The sequence below is a fragment of the Dipodomys merriami genome, unplaced genomic scaffold (genome assembly GCF_024711535.1).
Source record: "Dipodomys merriami isolate MVZ:Mamm:240054 unplaced genomic scaffold, mDipMer1.0.p SCAF_73, whole genome shotgun sequence".
In the NCBI taxonomy this organism is placed as follows: domain Eukaryota; kingdom Metazoa; phylum Chordata; class Mammalia; order Rodentia; family Heteromyidae; genus Dipodomys; species Dipodomys merriami.
The window spans coordinates 438,555-455,000 of record NW_027206324.1 but is presented as its reverse complement, the minus strand read 5'-3'; the positions used below and the strand labels follow the sequence as shown (position 1 = coordinate 455,000).

Sequence of the window (16,446 nt, the reverse complement as noted above, 5' to 3'; positions counted from 1 at the left end):
ATAGATAGATAGATAGATAGAAAGAAAGAAAGAAAGATAGATAGATAGATAGATAGATAGATAGATAGATAGATAGATAGATAGATAGATAGATAGATAGATAGATAGATGGATAGATAGATAGATAGATAGATAGATAGATAGATAGATAGATAGATAGATAGATAGATAGATAGATAGATAGATAGATAGATAGATAGATAGATAGATAGATAGATAGATAGATAGATAGATAGATAGATAGACAGGCAGAAGAAAGGAATAAGGATGTGGCTCAAGTGGTACTTCATATTGCCAAAATAAATAAACAAAGGTTACAATAGCCAGGCAGTGGTGTCTGGTGACTCATGCCTGTAATCCTTCTCAGCTACTCTGAAGACTGAGATCTGAAGATCACAGTTCAAAGCCTTCCAGGCAGGAAAGTCCATGAGATACTTATTTCCAAATAACTTCTCAAAAAATTTAGGGAATAGCGCTGTGGCTCAAGTGGTAGAGTGATAGCTGCCTTAAGTACAGAAAGGGTCAGGGACAACACCCAAGTCCTGAGTTCAAGCTCCACAATTGGCAAAAGAAAAAAGTATTTATCTACACATAGTAAACATTTTTCTAAACAAGAGGAAACTATAGTCAGAAAGAGATCAATGGTTGGAAAATGCTGTGAACAGACAGAACGGTGTGGCTACAGACTGGCATGAAAGAACTCCCTTAGGTAATGAAAATATTCTTATATCTCAGTGAGCCATACAAATACAGAAAATATTCTGTGTCTGTGGATCACAATATACTGAGACTATACAGTATAAACATAATTATTATTATTCAACACAAAGTCATATTGCAAAAAAACCATTTTTACTGTATGCAAATTATAGCTCAACTTTGTCCTAGAAGACTATGCTGATTCTTAGTAAGGGAATCAATATATATTACAAAGAAGAGTATGTTTCAAAAATAATCAGTTCTCTTTTACCTTTAAAAATCATATAAGAGATCAACAAGTACACCAAGTAATTAAACTATATTATAACAAACACTCTATTATGGAGAGAACTTTTGCTTTCAAGTACTATAAATAAGCTGATATTACACTTGCCTTCCTATACAGCAACTAGAAAACCAGACAAAATATAAGAAAGAACTATTTTTAGACAATGGAAAAAAAGACAAAATAAAAGACTTTGGTCCAGGAGAAAAGAGAAACAAAGTCAACCCTACAGCTGGGCTTTCTGCCTAGAGAAAAGTTCCAAACCCCAACACACAGAGGAGATCCTAAAGACAACAGAACACTCACACACAATGTAAGTCAGGGATAAAGGCTGGCATCAGGGAAGGCTGAAGCAGCTATCATTTGAAAGTCAGAAAACTTCAGAGGATGCAGCTATATAAGTAAAATGTTTCAAGAAGCTACAGATGTGCCCACGTGTCTTTATCTGAATAATATACTGTTAAAAAACACTAGGTAACGCCACACAGTTGGAGAAGAACTAGTGTAAGTAGTAAGCAACACAATCCCCATAGCACAAGCTATGCGGAAACATCTGGTTTTTAAACAATCAAGTGAACAGACTTCACTGAACACCTGAGGAATAAGAGTGAATTCAGAGGAATCAGGGCTCAGCAGTAAAGATTAACTAGTCCTTAAGATTGAAGGCTACACTAGACTCCCTATAATCAAGCCTAACAGAGAGAAGAAAGTGGTGACATTGTCCAAAAAACAAATCCTTTAAATAGGGATACAGGTGGATCCATAGCAAGAATGAGATGTACAAGTCGTTATGTGGAAAAACAAACTTTGAAACTTTGGGGGGAGGAGGAGAATTGGGTGGGGGAGGGTGGGGGAGGATGGGAAGGGGAAACAAAGGAGGAGGCTACAATGCTTGATAAGAAATGTACACATTATCTTGCCCACGTAATTGGAACACCTCTGTACAGCATTTTCACAATAAAAATTAAAAATAAAAAAGGGTGAAGAAAAAATAAAGAAATGTACTCTTAGTTGGGTACCAGTGGCTCACACCTGTAATCCTAGCTACTCAGGAAGCTGAGATCTGAGGATTGTGGTTCAAAGCAAGCCCTGGTAGCAAAGTCTGTGAGACTCTTATCTCCAATAAACCATCAGAAAACTAGAAGTGGCATTGTGGCTCAAGTAGTAGAGCACTAACTAGCCTTGAGCTCAAGAGCTGAGAGGCAGTGCCCAGGCCCAGAGTTCATGTCCACGATTGATAAAAAAGAAATGTACTCTTTACCCAACTTATATAACTGTAACCCGTATCTTTTAGTAACAGTTAAAAAGTTTTGAAATATGAATCTGAATCCAGAAAGCAGGACTGGGCCACTGATGACTCACGCCTATGGTCCTAGGATCTCAGGGCTGAGATCAAAAGATCACAATGGAAAGCCACCAGGGCAGAAGAACCTGTGAGACTTTCATCTCCATTTATTTATCCAGCAAAAATCAGAGGCAGGGTTCAAGTGCCAGCTGTGGGGGAGGAGGACAAGGTAGACTGTGAAGATGGGAGTTCAAACCCCAGTGCCAGAACATAAACATTAAAAAAGAAAGAGGCCTGAAACCGGTAACTCACACCTATAATCCTAGCTACTCAGGAGACTGAGATCTGAGGATCACCGTTCAAAGCTAGCCTGGGAAAGAAAGTCTGTGAGACACTTATCTCCAATAAACCACTCAGAAAACCAGAAGTGGTGCTGTGGCTCAAGAGCTAGAGTGCTCGCTTGAGCAGAAGGGTGCAGGGACAGGGCCCACACCCAGAGATCAAGCCCCATGACAGACAAAAAAAAGTGGGGTGGAGGAAGAAAGGAAGCAAGGAAGCAAGCAAGCTAGCTAGCTAACTAGCTGGATGCCAGTGGTTCACACTTGGAACTCTAGTTATCCAGGAGGCTGAGATCTGAGCATCACAGTTTGAGGCCAGACCAGGCAAGGTAGTCTAGTCCAGGCAGATTTATCTCTCCAATTAATCACCAAAAAAAAAAAAAAAGAAGTAATTATCACAGAAGTATAGCTGTTGCTCAAGTAGTAGGGTGCTAGCCTTGAGCAAAAAGGTTCAGGGACAGCAGCCAGGTCCTGATTTTAACCCCCAGGAATACCACACACACACACACACACACACACACACACACACACACACACACACACACTCACACACACGAAGCAGAAGACAACATCCTTAAAGGAACATGACAAAATTGCAAAAAAGATGACCGAGTGATTTCATTGGTATCTTTTACCTCAAACTTCTAAAAAGATCCATCTCTAGTATAATTTCCTTCACAGTGAAATTAATTTCTCTCCTTAGGAACTTTAGAAGATGGGAAAGGCTTTAGGATGAAAATGCCACCAATTCTATTCTGGTACACTTAATATTCAACTAAAATCTAAGTCCATAAAACTTCCACTGAGTAGTGGGAGTTCTCTACTCATGAGACATAAGTAAACACAACCTAAACTCTGCCCTCCATGCTAGCCTTCAAAGGTATAAAAAGGGTATATTCTCCCTATCTCTTTTCCTTAGATTTTCATATGCATGATCCATTAACTCTCCAAGTTTTTAAGACATTAATACTAGCCACTCTTCCCAGGGTTTTCCATGATTTTCATTCCCCTCTTAAAACATGGCTCTGAATGACAGATGTCCTTCAAGTGTTTATGAAGTCACTGCTGTTTACTATCCAAACATACTTCTAACTCCTGTTTTCTTTGCCCACTAAAAGCAACTCCTGATAAAAATTTCTGATAATGCTAACAATTTAATCTCCCAATATCTCAAAGCATCAGAGTTAGACATTAAACCATTCTAGTTGCTGGGGGCATGAGGAGAAATGAAACTTCCTGTCTCTGTAACTCCTGAATTTGAGCTTATGTGTTTGAGAATACCATACTTGCATTCACAGCATGATCTGACAACAATTACAAAATCATAAAGTAAACAACAAAGAAAACTGAAGGTACCAGGACCCTACGTTCACCAAAACAACATGCAATAGTCTATTTCTAGAGTCCTTTAGGGAGAAAAATAAACTCATTTTTTAAACACATAGTGTGTTAGTCACAGCCAAAATAGCCTCACAGTAAATAGCCTCATCAGTAAGAACAGTGCCTCATATATGGAGTATTTTGCAGCCATGTCTACTGACATGGCTACTGACCCATGCACTATGGACCCAAAGGTATATCAATCCAGTTCTCTCTTAGGTATACACAAGTAGTGATAGTGGAACCTGTTAGTCTCTGATGGGTATATACGCCAAAACATGATATAACTCTGAAGATGGAGAAAAACAGATAGAATAAATCTGCTTCCAGAGAAAAAAAAATAGAGATGAGCAAAGACTATTAAATGAGAAACAATACGGGCTGTGAGAGATGAAGAAAACAAACTGGTCTTCAAAACTTTTCCATACGGCTTAGAAGTGCAGGTTTCCTTTTGATCAAGACAAACTTCGAAGAATAAATCTTGGCACAGACCAAAATGTTTTTAAAAGAGACCCAGAAACACAACAAATCAAAGAAAGGTTGGGCACATGGGATTACATGAAATTGCAGAACTTCTGCATGGCAAAGGACATAGCAAGAGCAATAGAAAGCCCACCGATTGGGAAAAGATTTTCACTAGCCATACAACGGACAAGGGTCACATATCTAAAATACAACTTGAACTCAAAAAAATTTAATTTCCTAACAACAAATCCTCAAAGAAACAACTGCCCAATAAATAAGTGGCTAAAGACTTAAAGAGAAACTTCTCTGAAGAGGAAAGAAGGATGGCCAATGGACACATGAAGAAATGCTCAACCTCCCCAGCCATAAAAGAAATGCAAATCAAAACAACATTGTGATACCACCTCACCCTTGTTAGAATGGCTAGAATCAAGAACTCTTATAACAACAGATGTTGGAGGGGATGTGGACAGAAGGGAGCTCTTCTGAATTGTTGGTGGGAGTATAAACTTGTTCAACCACTTTGGAATGTAGTATGGAGGTTCCTCAAAAGAGTCTACGTAGAGTTTCCTTATGACCCAGCAATCCCTCTTTTGGGCATTTACCCAAGTGATCACAAAGAAGACCATGCTAAAGCTACAAGCACGACTATGTATACTGCAGCATAATTTACCATAGCTAAGATATGGAACCAACCCAGATGCCCCTCAGTAGATGAATGGATCAAGAAAATGTGGCATATATACACAATGGAATTCTATGCCTCCATCAGAAAGAATGACATTGCCCCATTTGTTATGAAATGGAGAGTTGGACAAAATTATATGAAGTGAAGTAAGCCAGGCCCAAATAAACATAGGTCCCATGATTTCCCTTATTTGCAATAACTGGTATATGTCTAAGACAAGCAGAAACGGTAAGAAAAGTTGATGGTAGGTGAAATGATCCCCAAGATAAGGACACAAATGTTTTTTTTTCTTTCGTACAATTGTTTCTAACATATTTATAAGATGATTTCTTTGTTGCTTTGTATGTCCCTCCCCCACGGTATAACCCCTGTTTTCACTGTATTTGATGTTGGTATAATTTGTGGAGGGGAAGGAAAAAAAACAAATATTTTAAATAGGGATACAGTTGGACCTATTGCAACAATGTCAAAAAACGAACTTTACAACTTTGGCACGGTGTGTGTGGGGTGGTGATGGAAGTGGGGGGAACGGGAAATGGGAAGGGATGGGAAGGGGTAACAAAGGAGGAGGCAATAATGCTTGATAAGAAATGTACTCATTACCTTGTCCATGTAATTGTAACACCTCTGTATGGTATTTTCACTATATATATATATATATATATATATATATATATATATATATATATATATATATATATATAAACCCTCACCTTCATAAAAACCCAAATGCAAAAAAAAAAAAAGAGAGAGAGAAAAGGCTAGAATGTACCTCAGCTCAATGGCAAAACACTTACCTAGCAATTGCAACATCCTGGGTTCAATGCCTAGTATCAAAAAACAAAAGGTAGAAAATCAAACAAACAAAAAACAAAAGGCAAAAAAATAGCCCTAAATAAACAAAAATCTTTTTTGGTCCTGTCCGTTTTAAATTCAGCCAACCGTGGTTGCCATATAAAGTGCTAAGTAATTCTTATATTCAGCATATATGGCAATATAATTTTATTATACAGCAGTCCTTGAAATTACTTCAGATGCAGAGTAGAGAGATATGAACAGTTACAAGACACAGATCTCTAACTGGCAGCTGGATTCACAAGGCAACCCACCACAGCTGTAGGATGTCCCCATGTCCTTAATATCAAAAATGCACAAGCTAGCTACTGAATCCAAAGTATCCTAGGACTTAATGTTTCTCTATACTGACCTTCAGCAGCTTGACTTCAGCTGAAATCTCACTGGGACTAGGGATCCCAAGGGAAGACTCTGTCGTTTCAATGATGTTTGAAGTATCTTGTCCTAGAGAAAAATTAAATTTGTTGCTCTTTATTACCCAAACTTACCAAGCTAAATTCTAAAAACGAAATATCAAAGTGTGTATATCTAAAATCATGAATGCTATAAGACAGGTTATTTTTAACAATTGGGGTAATTATTCCTTGAAAATATCTCCTTAGTATAACATTTTTTAAACAAAACCCTGATATATCATCATTAAAGAACAGACATTTATAGCAATTCCTAGACTTCATTCTAATAAGAAAATGCTACCAATTCTACTAGCAGTGTCTATCATCTCATGATTATTTTTCTTCAAACAATAAACCCTTGAACAAATGTGGAAGGAGAATTATTAACTAAGTCCTTTGTAACACAAATCTGTAAAACGCACACAGACAGTAATGAAATGACTGATGATTTTACCCACTGTGGCCACTGTAGCTGAGGCTGAGGAGAGCAAGGACTTGCCCCCGGGGCCCCAATATTTCCATCTGGCCTGGGGTATATCTTTGGAAAGTTTCCTATTGTCCCAGTAAATGGGGGGGGGGAAGACACAAGAAAGTGTGAAAAATTGTTGAGCCAGAGTACAATATACATAAGTTATCTAATTATTATCTAAAGTATGGGAACCTAATAATATTTGCTTAATGCATTGCTTGACTGATAGACAGTTATCTGTGTTTATTATGTAGGCACCATGCAGCAAAGGAAATTACTGCTGATGGCATTTATAGAACTGAAAAACTATTATTTATGGTTGTAAAAATAAGAAAAGAAATGTAAACCTAAATTAGCATTGAGCTTGAATCTGTCTTTTTTATTGTGAAAATACTGTACAGAGGGTTTACAATTATATGGGCAAGATAATGAGTACATTTCTTATCAAGCATTTAGCCGCCTCCTTTGTTTCCCCTTCCCATCCCTTCCCATCCTCCCCCCGTCCCTCCACCCAGTTTTCCCTGACCCCCCACCAAAGTTGTAAAGTTCGTTTTCGACATAATGACTTGTACATCTCATTGTTGCAATGGGTCCACCTGTATCCCTATTTAAATGATTTGTTTTTCTCATTGTACCAGGGCTTCACACATTTGGCTTCCTTGCTCATGGCTGGCACTCTACAACTTGAGCCATACCTCTAGTGTAGCACTTTGCTGGCATTTAGTTGGAGATGGAATCTGCATTCATCTGGACCTAAGCATCCTCAGTAGCTAAGATTACAGGTGTGAGCCAGGGGTACCTGGTAAACTCTAATATTTTTAAATCCCAATATTTTAATAGAGATTCTAGCTGGGCACCAGTGGCTCACGCCTGTAATCCTAGCTACTCAGGAGGCTGAGATCTGAGGATCACGGTTTAATGCCAGCCAGGGCAGGAAAGTCCATGAGACTCTTACCTCCACTAAACCATTAGTGGTACTGTGGCTCAAGTGGTAGAGTGCTCACCTTGAGCTGAAGAACACAGAAATAGTGCCCAAGCCCAGAACTCAAGCCCCACAACCCACAAAAAAAATAGAGATTCTGTGATACCTGAAAAGGGAGAACTTCTGAAGTCTCAGGGTCCCTGGAAGACCCAACTTCTGGTTTTTTCAACTGGACACTACAGCTTCCTTTAAGTCTCTTGATTGGTATGTTGGTCAACAGATTCAGTATTCTTCACAGACTCAGAATTCTCCACTGACTCACAGTTTCTTTCTTCAAGGATAGGACTTGCTTCAGTTATCACTGGAGTCTCAGGATCATCTTTATCAGAAAGTCCAAGGGAAAAAGTGATTGAGGTCAGCTTTTTTTTAGTATAAATTATTTGTCTAAATCTTTTGACACTTTCACAGAGTCACAGGCAGGAACATTAGTAAATTAATACAGACAAGATCCCACAGATCTTCCACCAGGTTCTCCTAGTAACAGCTTTCATAACTGAAGCATAATTCATTGTGGCAGAATCCACCAATCTTCAGCTTTCAACATATTTCAACTGAAATTCTGTCACTTAAAGAAGTATAGATGGAATTACATAGCATGTCACTTGTTAAGATTTTTTACACAGCATTTAAGTCCCTCCAGACCCACTTGTATTAAGACTTTTTTTTTTTACTGTTTCTGAATAATCCATGGTATAAATGTACTTTGGGACTATCACAGAAATAAAATGATTCAGAAAGCTTATGTACAGGTGTTTATGGGAATGAAAGCTATCTCTGGGAAAAATGCCTGCTCAGTTAAATTTTAAATGTTACTGTTAGGCTGGGCATGTACCTGAGTAGTAGCCTAGCATGCATGAAGCCCTTTGTTTGATTACTCAGTACCACATACACAGAAACTGGCACTGTGGGTCAAGTGGTAGAGCGCTAGCCTTGAGTTAAAAAGAAGCTCACGGATAGTGCCATGGGACTGAGTTCAAGCCACAGGACTGTCCAAAAACCAGGTATTGTTCTATTTTTTCCCAAGTAAAATATCATTTTACTTTCCTAGTGGCAATGTATGAATAATCAAGTTCACTTGAATTCTGATCAATCTTGTGTTGTCACTATTTTGATTGAGCCATTTAGACAGGTATGTAGTGGTACCTCACTGTGCCTTTTAAGTTACATTTCTCTAAGGGCTGGGACCAAGGCATCCTTTTATGTGCTTATTTGCTGAATATATACTCTTCAGGGAAACATTTATTTGTATCTTTTGGTCATTATCGAATCATTCTGGTTTGGTTTTTATCATTATGTACTACAGAGATTTGAGAACACTGTATTTTGGAGATTTAACTCCTCTACTATGTGGTTTGCAAATATTTCATGCTAGTTTATAGTTTATCATTTTCCTGTCTTCCTAGGGTCTTTCCCTGAGCAAGTTTTTCATTGTGAGGAGGTTCATTATCTATTTCCCCTTTTACTGACTATCCTTTAAAATCGTTAGTAATCACTTACTACTAAAACTCTTCCAGAGATTTAATCTATCCAAAAACATTTCTGTCAGAACAGTTTTTTAGGGTTTTGTTTCCTATTTGTAGTGGTGGCCCTAGTGATTAAAAGATGTCTCTAATACTTTTGCTTTTGTTTTTTGGATAGGGTTTCCTAATTTGCACAGGTGAGCCTCAGACCACGAATTTCTTACACTGCCTCTCAAGTACCTAAGATTACAGACATAAACTACCATGCTTGCTATCTCTGAAACACTAACTTTTTGTTTGCTATGCTCTTAAACCATAATCCTCCTATCTCCTTCTCTGGAATATCTAGGATTATAAGTATGAAACACTTTCTGGGCATTTTGTTATTATTAAAAATATTCATCATAAATATACCAAAATTCTGTTAGTATTGGAACATTTGATGTTACGAAAGAGATGACGTCAGAATATCCCACATCCACAAATCAGCCAAAGACAAATGCTGGAGGGGATGTGGAGAAAGAGGAACCCTATTACACTGCTGTTGGGAATGTACACTTATACAACCACTTTAGAAAGCAGTCTGGAGGGTCCTTATAAAGCTAAAGATTGACCTCCCTTACGGCCCAGTCATACCACTTTAGGCATCTACCCTGAACAACAAGAACCAATATATAAGGACATGTGAACCTCCATGCTTATTGCAGCACTGTTCACAATAGCTAGGATATGGAAACAACCCAGATGCCCCACCACAGAGGAATGGATCCAAAAATTGTGGTATCTATACACAATGGAATATTATGCAGCCATTAGAAATGACAAAATAATGGCATTTGCAGGGAAATGGATGGAGCTAGAAGGAATCATGTTGAGCGAGGTAAGCCAAGAGCAAAGAGACAAACAATACATGGTCTCCCTGATAAGTGGATGCTAAATCCAAAATGTTAGGTGATATGACAAAATTAACAGGACTTAAGAAACAAAGAACTCTCACTCATCTGGTCGAACCACTACTAAATATCCCCATGCTGCTGATCACATGTATGGTGTATATGTCTACACTGTTATATGTTATAGACTGTGATAGACAATTTGCTCCAGGAAAGTTAGAATGAACTTGTGACTTTAAATGAGCATCATTATTCCACAATACTGTGAAATTTTGGAAATTATGTAATCACTTAATCACAATTTTAAAAAAAAGAACCTCGGGGGAGGTAGGGAGGGAAGGAATGTTATGGGGAAAACAATGGAGGGGTTAACAATGCTCAATAGAAAGTGTACTCATTACCTTGCTCATGTAACTGTAACCCTCTGTATAGTATCTTTACAATAAAAAAATTAAAAAAAGAGATGACGATTGACTTATATTTCATACTTACTTATGTTTTTTTTTTTTTTACAGTGTGAGCAATAGAATTCAGGACCCCACACATACCAGGGAAGAGCTCCACCATTTGGCTATATCCATTGACCTCCTACTTCAACATTATTTTTGCCAGTTCTGGGACTAGAACTCAAGGCCTGGCCACTGTCCTGGAGCTTTTTTTGCTCAAAGCTAGCACTCTAACACTTGAGAGGCACAGCCCACTTCTGGCTTTTTCTGTGTATGTGGTACTGAGGAATTGAGCAATGGGCTTCATGCATGGTAGGCAAGCACTCTATTACTAAGCCACATTCCCAGCACCTCAAATCAACTTTTGAGCAGCAATTCAAATACCCAATCTAATTCCTTCCAGAAGAGCTCTTTGGGAATTAAATCAATATCATATTGGCCCTTCAACAAAGAGAAGGAGAACCAAATAGCTTGAGAGAATTAATATATTTCATGCCCTTTCCTTCACCCTCTTCTTTTTTGCTCTCTCTCATTTTATTTCACCCTCCTTCACCCATACACATAGGTATGTATAAACCTATTCTATAGAGACATGGACTACATGCAGGAAAGAGCCAATATATGATATCAAATGTTTCAAATAGATTTTATTTGTTTTTTTATGTTTTTGTTTTTTGTTTTTTGGTCTAGTCATGGGGCCTGAACTCTGGGCCTGGGCGTTGTCCCTCAGCTCTTCAGCTCAAGGCTAGCACTCTACCACTTGAGCCACAGCACCACTTCCGGCTTTTTACTTTTTCCTTATGTGGTGCTGAGGATTGAACTCAGGGCCTCAGGCATGCAAGGCAAGCGCTCTACCACTGAGCAACCTTCCCAACCCTCTACTAGCAACTAATAAGGCAGAAAGACCAGCACACTACTATAATTAAGATATACACCAAAAATGCTAACAGAAAGGAAAACAACCATTTTGAATCAGAAGACATTATTCATACACAAAGTACCAAACAAAAGTCTAGAGCTTGGAGTGTCAAACCTAGCCTAGAGATGTTTTTAATTTATCTATATAGTGTCTAAACTTTTAAATGAGTTCCATGTTTAAAAACTAGTCTTCATAAGCCAGGCCCAAAGAAACATAGGTCCCATAGTTTTCCTTATTTGCAATATCTAGTATATGTCTGAGTCAAGCAGAAAAGGTCAGATAAGGTGATGTTAGGGAAATGAACTCTAAGATATGTATTCAAATGCTTTTTTTCTTTCATGTGATTGTTTCTAACACATTTATAAGATTATTTCATTGTTGCTTTGTATGTCCCTCCCCCACAGTATAACCCCTGCTTTCACTGTATTTAGTGTCGGTATAATTTGTGGAGGGAAAGGGGAAAAACAAATCATTTAAATAAGGATACAGGTGGACCCATTGCAACAATGAGATGTACAAGTCATCATGTCGAAAATGAACTTTTGTGGGGGGCGGGGAGGATGGGGGGACAGAGGGGAGGATGGGAATGGATGGGAAGGGGAAAAAAAGGAGGAGCCTACAATGCTTGATAAGAAATGTACTCATTATCGTGCCCATGTAATTGTAAACCCTTTGTACAGTACTTTCACAATAAAAAAAGAAGAAGAAAAACAAAGGAGAAGGTAACATTGCTCGATAGGAAATGGACTCATTACCTTGTTCATGTAACTGTAACCCCTCTGTACAGTATCTTTACAGTAAAAAATATATACAAAAAAACCAGTCTTCATACAAATGTGCAAGTGTCCAATTTCCCTTGAAAACTTGAAACAAAGGCTCTATACTGACTGGTTAATAACTACCTCATGCCAAATGGTCCTTTCAGGCAACTGGTCCTTTCAGGCAACGCTCCTGCACCTCAAAACTGGCACTCGAATTCAATTCACTCATTTATGTTAACTTTATTAGGCCCATAGGCATCTGCAAATGTCTGCCATGAGAGGTACATAGGATTATGATAGGTGAAAATGCCAGAGAAAGAGTTCAAAGGTATAAAAACAATCCATGAGAAAGCTCAAAGTTATATATGGTACCAGTTGCCTAGAGCCATTAAAATACCAGGGAGAAAAACAATCACAAGGCATGAAACCAGAGAGCAACTTTAAGACACCTTGGAGCTAAGCTGTATGTATACGTGTGTGTGTGTGTGTGTGTGTGTGTGTGTGTGTGTTGTATAATATGTGTAATTCATGCACGATATGTAATACATACAAAATATATCATTGTAGAAATGTAATTCATGTAACTTCATATAAGATTAGGACATACTCTGAAATAGGAAACAATGGTAATCTCTATTTTTTGGTCATCACCATCTAAATTTGAATCTACATGATTTAAAGATCATCTAGAGGCGCTGGGAAGGTGGATCAGTAGTAGAGTGCTTGCCTTGCATGCATGATGCCCTGGGTTTGATTCCTCAGCACCACATATGCAGAAAAATCCGGAAGTGGCACTGTGGCTCAATTGGTAGAGTGCTAGCCCTACGCTGAAGAGCTGAGGGACAGTGCCCAGGCCCAGAGTTCAGGCCCCAGGACCGACCAAAAAATCATCTAGAATGTTCTAGACTGGAAGACTATGATTTTATATTGTTTATGCTGTTAATATTATTAGTAGAAGGAATGTAGATACTCTACTCTCAATGAATTCATCATCTCACAGCAAACATAAATGAATAACAGGTAGGTGAAAGTGAAATTGCATTATTTAATGGTTTCCTAAGTTTTCTGGGTATTTTATGATGAATTGGAAGAGAATACACCAGTGAACTAAGAAAAAAATAAGCTGAAGGGATTCATATTTTTAAGGAACCAAAATGCATATGCTTGTGTCTCTCACACCTACCACACACCCTCAGGCCACCTTTTCTTTCATTTTCTCTTCTCAGCAATCAAGGCTACCAGCACCTACTCTGGGACTTACCTTGCTCCTGCCGACCACAACTTGGGGAGTACCATGCACCCAGCCAGCACCACAGCCACTGCTGACACCTCCAAAACATGCTCCCAATGCCTGGAGAATACTTCCCCCTGCTGGGTGGGTCTGGCCGCGTGTACTTCTTGGTCCTGCTTCTTCTTAGATCTGATGCGGCTGGGGTCTGGTTTGTTGAGTTTGGGCACCAACCAGTGGTTTAAAGGTTGGCTGACCATAGTCATTGGAGTGATGTTGGCTTGGAAAAGGAGACTGCCTTTGTGTTTTTGAAGATCTGACCATCCGAGAGGTACTGAGTGCCAAGTACCCTCCCACATTATCCCGAGGTCAGGGGTCACCCAAGCCACTGACTTGGCAAGGCCCAAATGGGCAGAACAGGGCTGTCCAGGCCAGTAGCAAAGTGTTTGAGAGGACGCTTAGTTATATGAATGGGGCAGGAAAAGGTGAGGGAGGACTAACTAGCAAATGCAAAGGCCTTAACAAATTTTAGCAATCCAAGAAAAGAAAAAGAAAAAAGCTGCAAAAAAAGGGAGGCCAAGTAAATTGGAATGTGGCTTAGTGGTAGAGTGCTTGTCTAGCATGCATGAAGCCCTGGGTTCAGTGCCACATACACAGAAAAAGCCAGATGTGATGCTGTGGCTCAAGTGGTAGAGTATGTTCCTTGAGTAAATGAAGCACAGGGACAGTGCCCAGACGCTGAGTTTAAGCTCTAGGACTGGCACAAATAAATGGGGGTGGGGGTTGCACAAAGATAAGATGAGGTCTGGGATTTGGACACCATGTCTTGTCAGGCTTATAAGATGGGATGAAGTTTTCTTTTTATTTTCTGTGTGTGTGTGTTTGTGTGTGTGTGTGTGTGTGTGTGTGTGTGTGTGTGTGTGTGCACGCGCGCGTGCGTATGCGTATGTGTGGTTAAATGGCGATGAATCTCAGATTTTCCTGCCCAAGCTTGTCTCGAACTATGATCCCTAAACCTTAGGCTCCTGAGTAGCTAGGATTGTAGGCATTAGCAACCTGCACCCAGCTCAGGATAGTTTTAACTCTTAATATGGAACTTAATGGGAAATGGCAGTAGGTTTCTAAGCAGAAGTGTAAGATGCTTTGATTTGTGGTTTTTAGGATGACCCCGGACCCTTCCCTCATCAAAAGATGCATCTCATTATTTATCCTTCAGCAGTGTAAATGTGTGAAGTCTGGACTTTTGGAGCTAGAAAGGCATAAGGTTATAAATATAAGGAAAATGGAACTTTTCTGAGGTAAAGAGAATTGTATTTTTTTTGTCAGTCATGGGGCTTGAACTCTGGGCCTGGGTGCTGTCCCTCAGCTATTCAGCTCAAGGCGAGCACTCTACCATTTGAGATATATAGCCAGTTCCAGTTTTCTGGTGGTTTACTGGAGATAAGAGTTTCATGGACTTTCCTGCCCAGGCTGGCTTTGAACCATGATCCTGAGATCTCAGCCTCCTGAGTAGCTAGGTTTATAGGCGTGAGCCACTGGCACCCAGTGAGAATTGGATTATCTAAGAATCCAAACATGTGGTTAGGTATGAAACTCAGTGGTTACATATCTTGCCTAGCATGTGCTAGACAGAAAGAGAGCACAGAGAAAAAGAAAAAAGAAAGAAAAAGGGAGACAGGAGAGGAGAAAAAGAGAATCCATGTTTTCTACGGCTTCAGTGTTTTCAGAAGAGCCATCATAAGAAATAAACCTTCCCCAGAAATTTTGTTTACTTTTATGTTTTTGTTTCTGTCAGGTGAGGAAATTGAACCCAGGCTGGTTATTTAGGGATAAATCTCTGATTTGTCTGCCTGGGCTGGCTTCAAATCTGGATCCTCAGATCTCAACTTCCTTAGGTAGTTAGGATCATAGGCTTGACCACTCTAGCTCTGGCCTCTTATCCTGCTGTTTCATCTAATAGCTGCTACCTTCCTCTTACCTCATTTCTGGGGCTTGAACCCATGGCCTGGGAATTGCTTTTGAGCTTTTTTGTTCTAGCCTAGGGCCCAGCCACTTGAACAACAGCTCCACTTCCAACTGTGTGTGTGTGTGTGTGTGTGTGTGTGTGTGTGTGTGTGTGTGTGTGTGTGTGTGAGTGTGTGTGTGTGTGTGATTGAAGATAAGAGTCTCACAGGTGAAAAGCTATTTAAAGAGAACAGTAAAACAAATGTAGTTAAACCATTGTGTCAGAACAGGAGCTCAAAAGATCATACAATTTAAGTAAAGAAAGGGATTATAAGGATAATCAGCATCCAAATCAGAAAACTAACACTACTGGAGCACATCAGCCCTAATTAGTGACTTAGGTGCAGGTGCCTCCAAAGACTCCACCAGACTTCTAAATCCATGTCAACAAGTATGTTTGTGCCCTCTTGCAGTACTCTGGTTCCTTATCATTATGTCACCTTAATCTCCTGAAGAATCATTGGGGCTAAACTGGAACTTTTAAAATTTCATGTGTGTGTATGTATATTGCACATACACCTATAATAAGACTTAAACTAAGGGCCTCCCACTCTACCTTGGAGTTTGGTACTTAACCACTTGTTCTATACCTCAACTTTTAGCTTTTTACTGATTAATTGGAGGTAAAAGTCTAACGGACTTTCCTGCTCAAGGTAGCTCAGAACCATGATCCTCAGATCTCAGCCTCCTGAGTCGCTAGGATAACAGGTGTGAGCACTAGTGTCAGGCTTCTAAACTAGAATATTAAGCTCATCTCATAGATAGTGAAAATCACCCATAAACTTTTTCTTTATGCTGGGTTTGAACTTTGGGCCTGGCCTCTGTCCTTGATCTTCTTTTGCTCAGGGCTAGTGCTCTCCCTCAGGGGGATTTTTTTTAATGTTTTTTCATTA

At 39.3% G+C, this 16,446-nt stretch overlaps 1 protein-coding gene across 1 annotated transcript in view; it reads right to left on the bottom strand.

Moving 5' to 3' along the window:
* The window catches only part of LOC138818287 (protein FAM114A2-like), a 68,543-nt gene that overhangs the window by 33,289 nt on the left and 18,808 nt on the right, over positions 1-16,446 (bottom strand). The window contains exon 3 of the mRNA XM_070009277.1: positions 6,349-6,440. Coding sequence (XP_069865378.1) covers positions 6,349-6,440 — 92 coding nt within the window. The remainder of the gene's footprint in view (positions 1-6,348; positions 6,441-16,446) is intronic.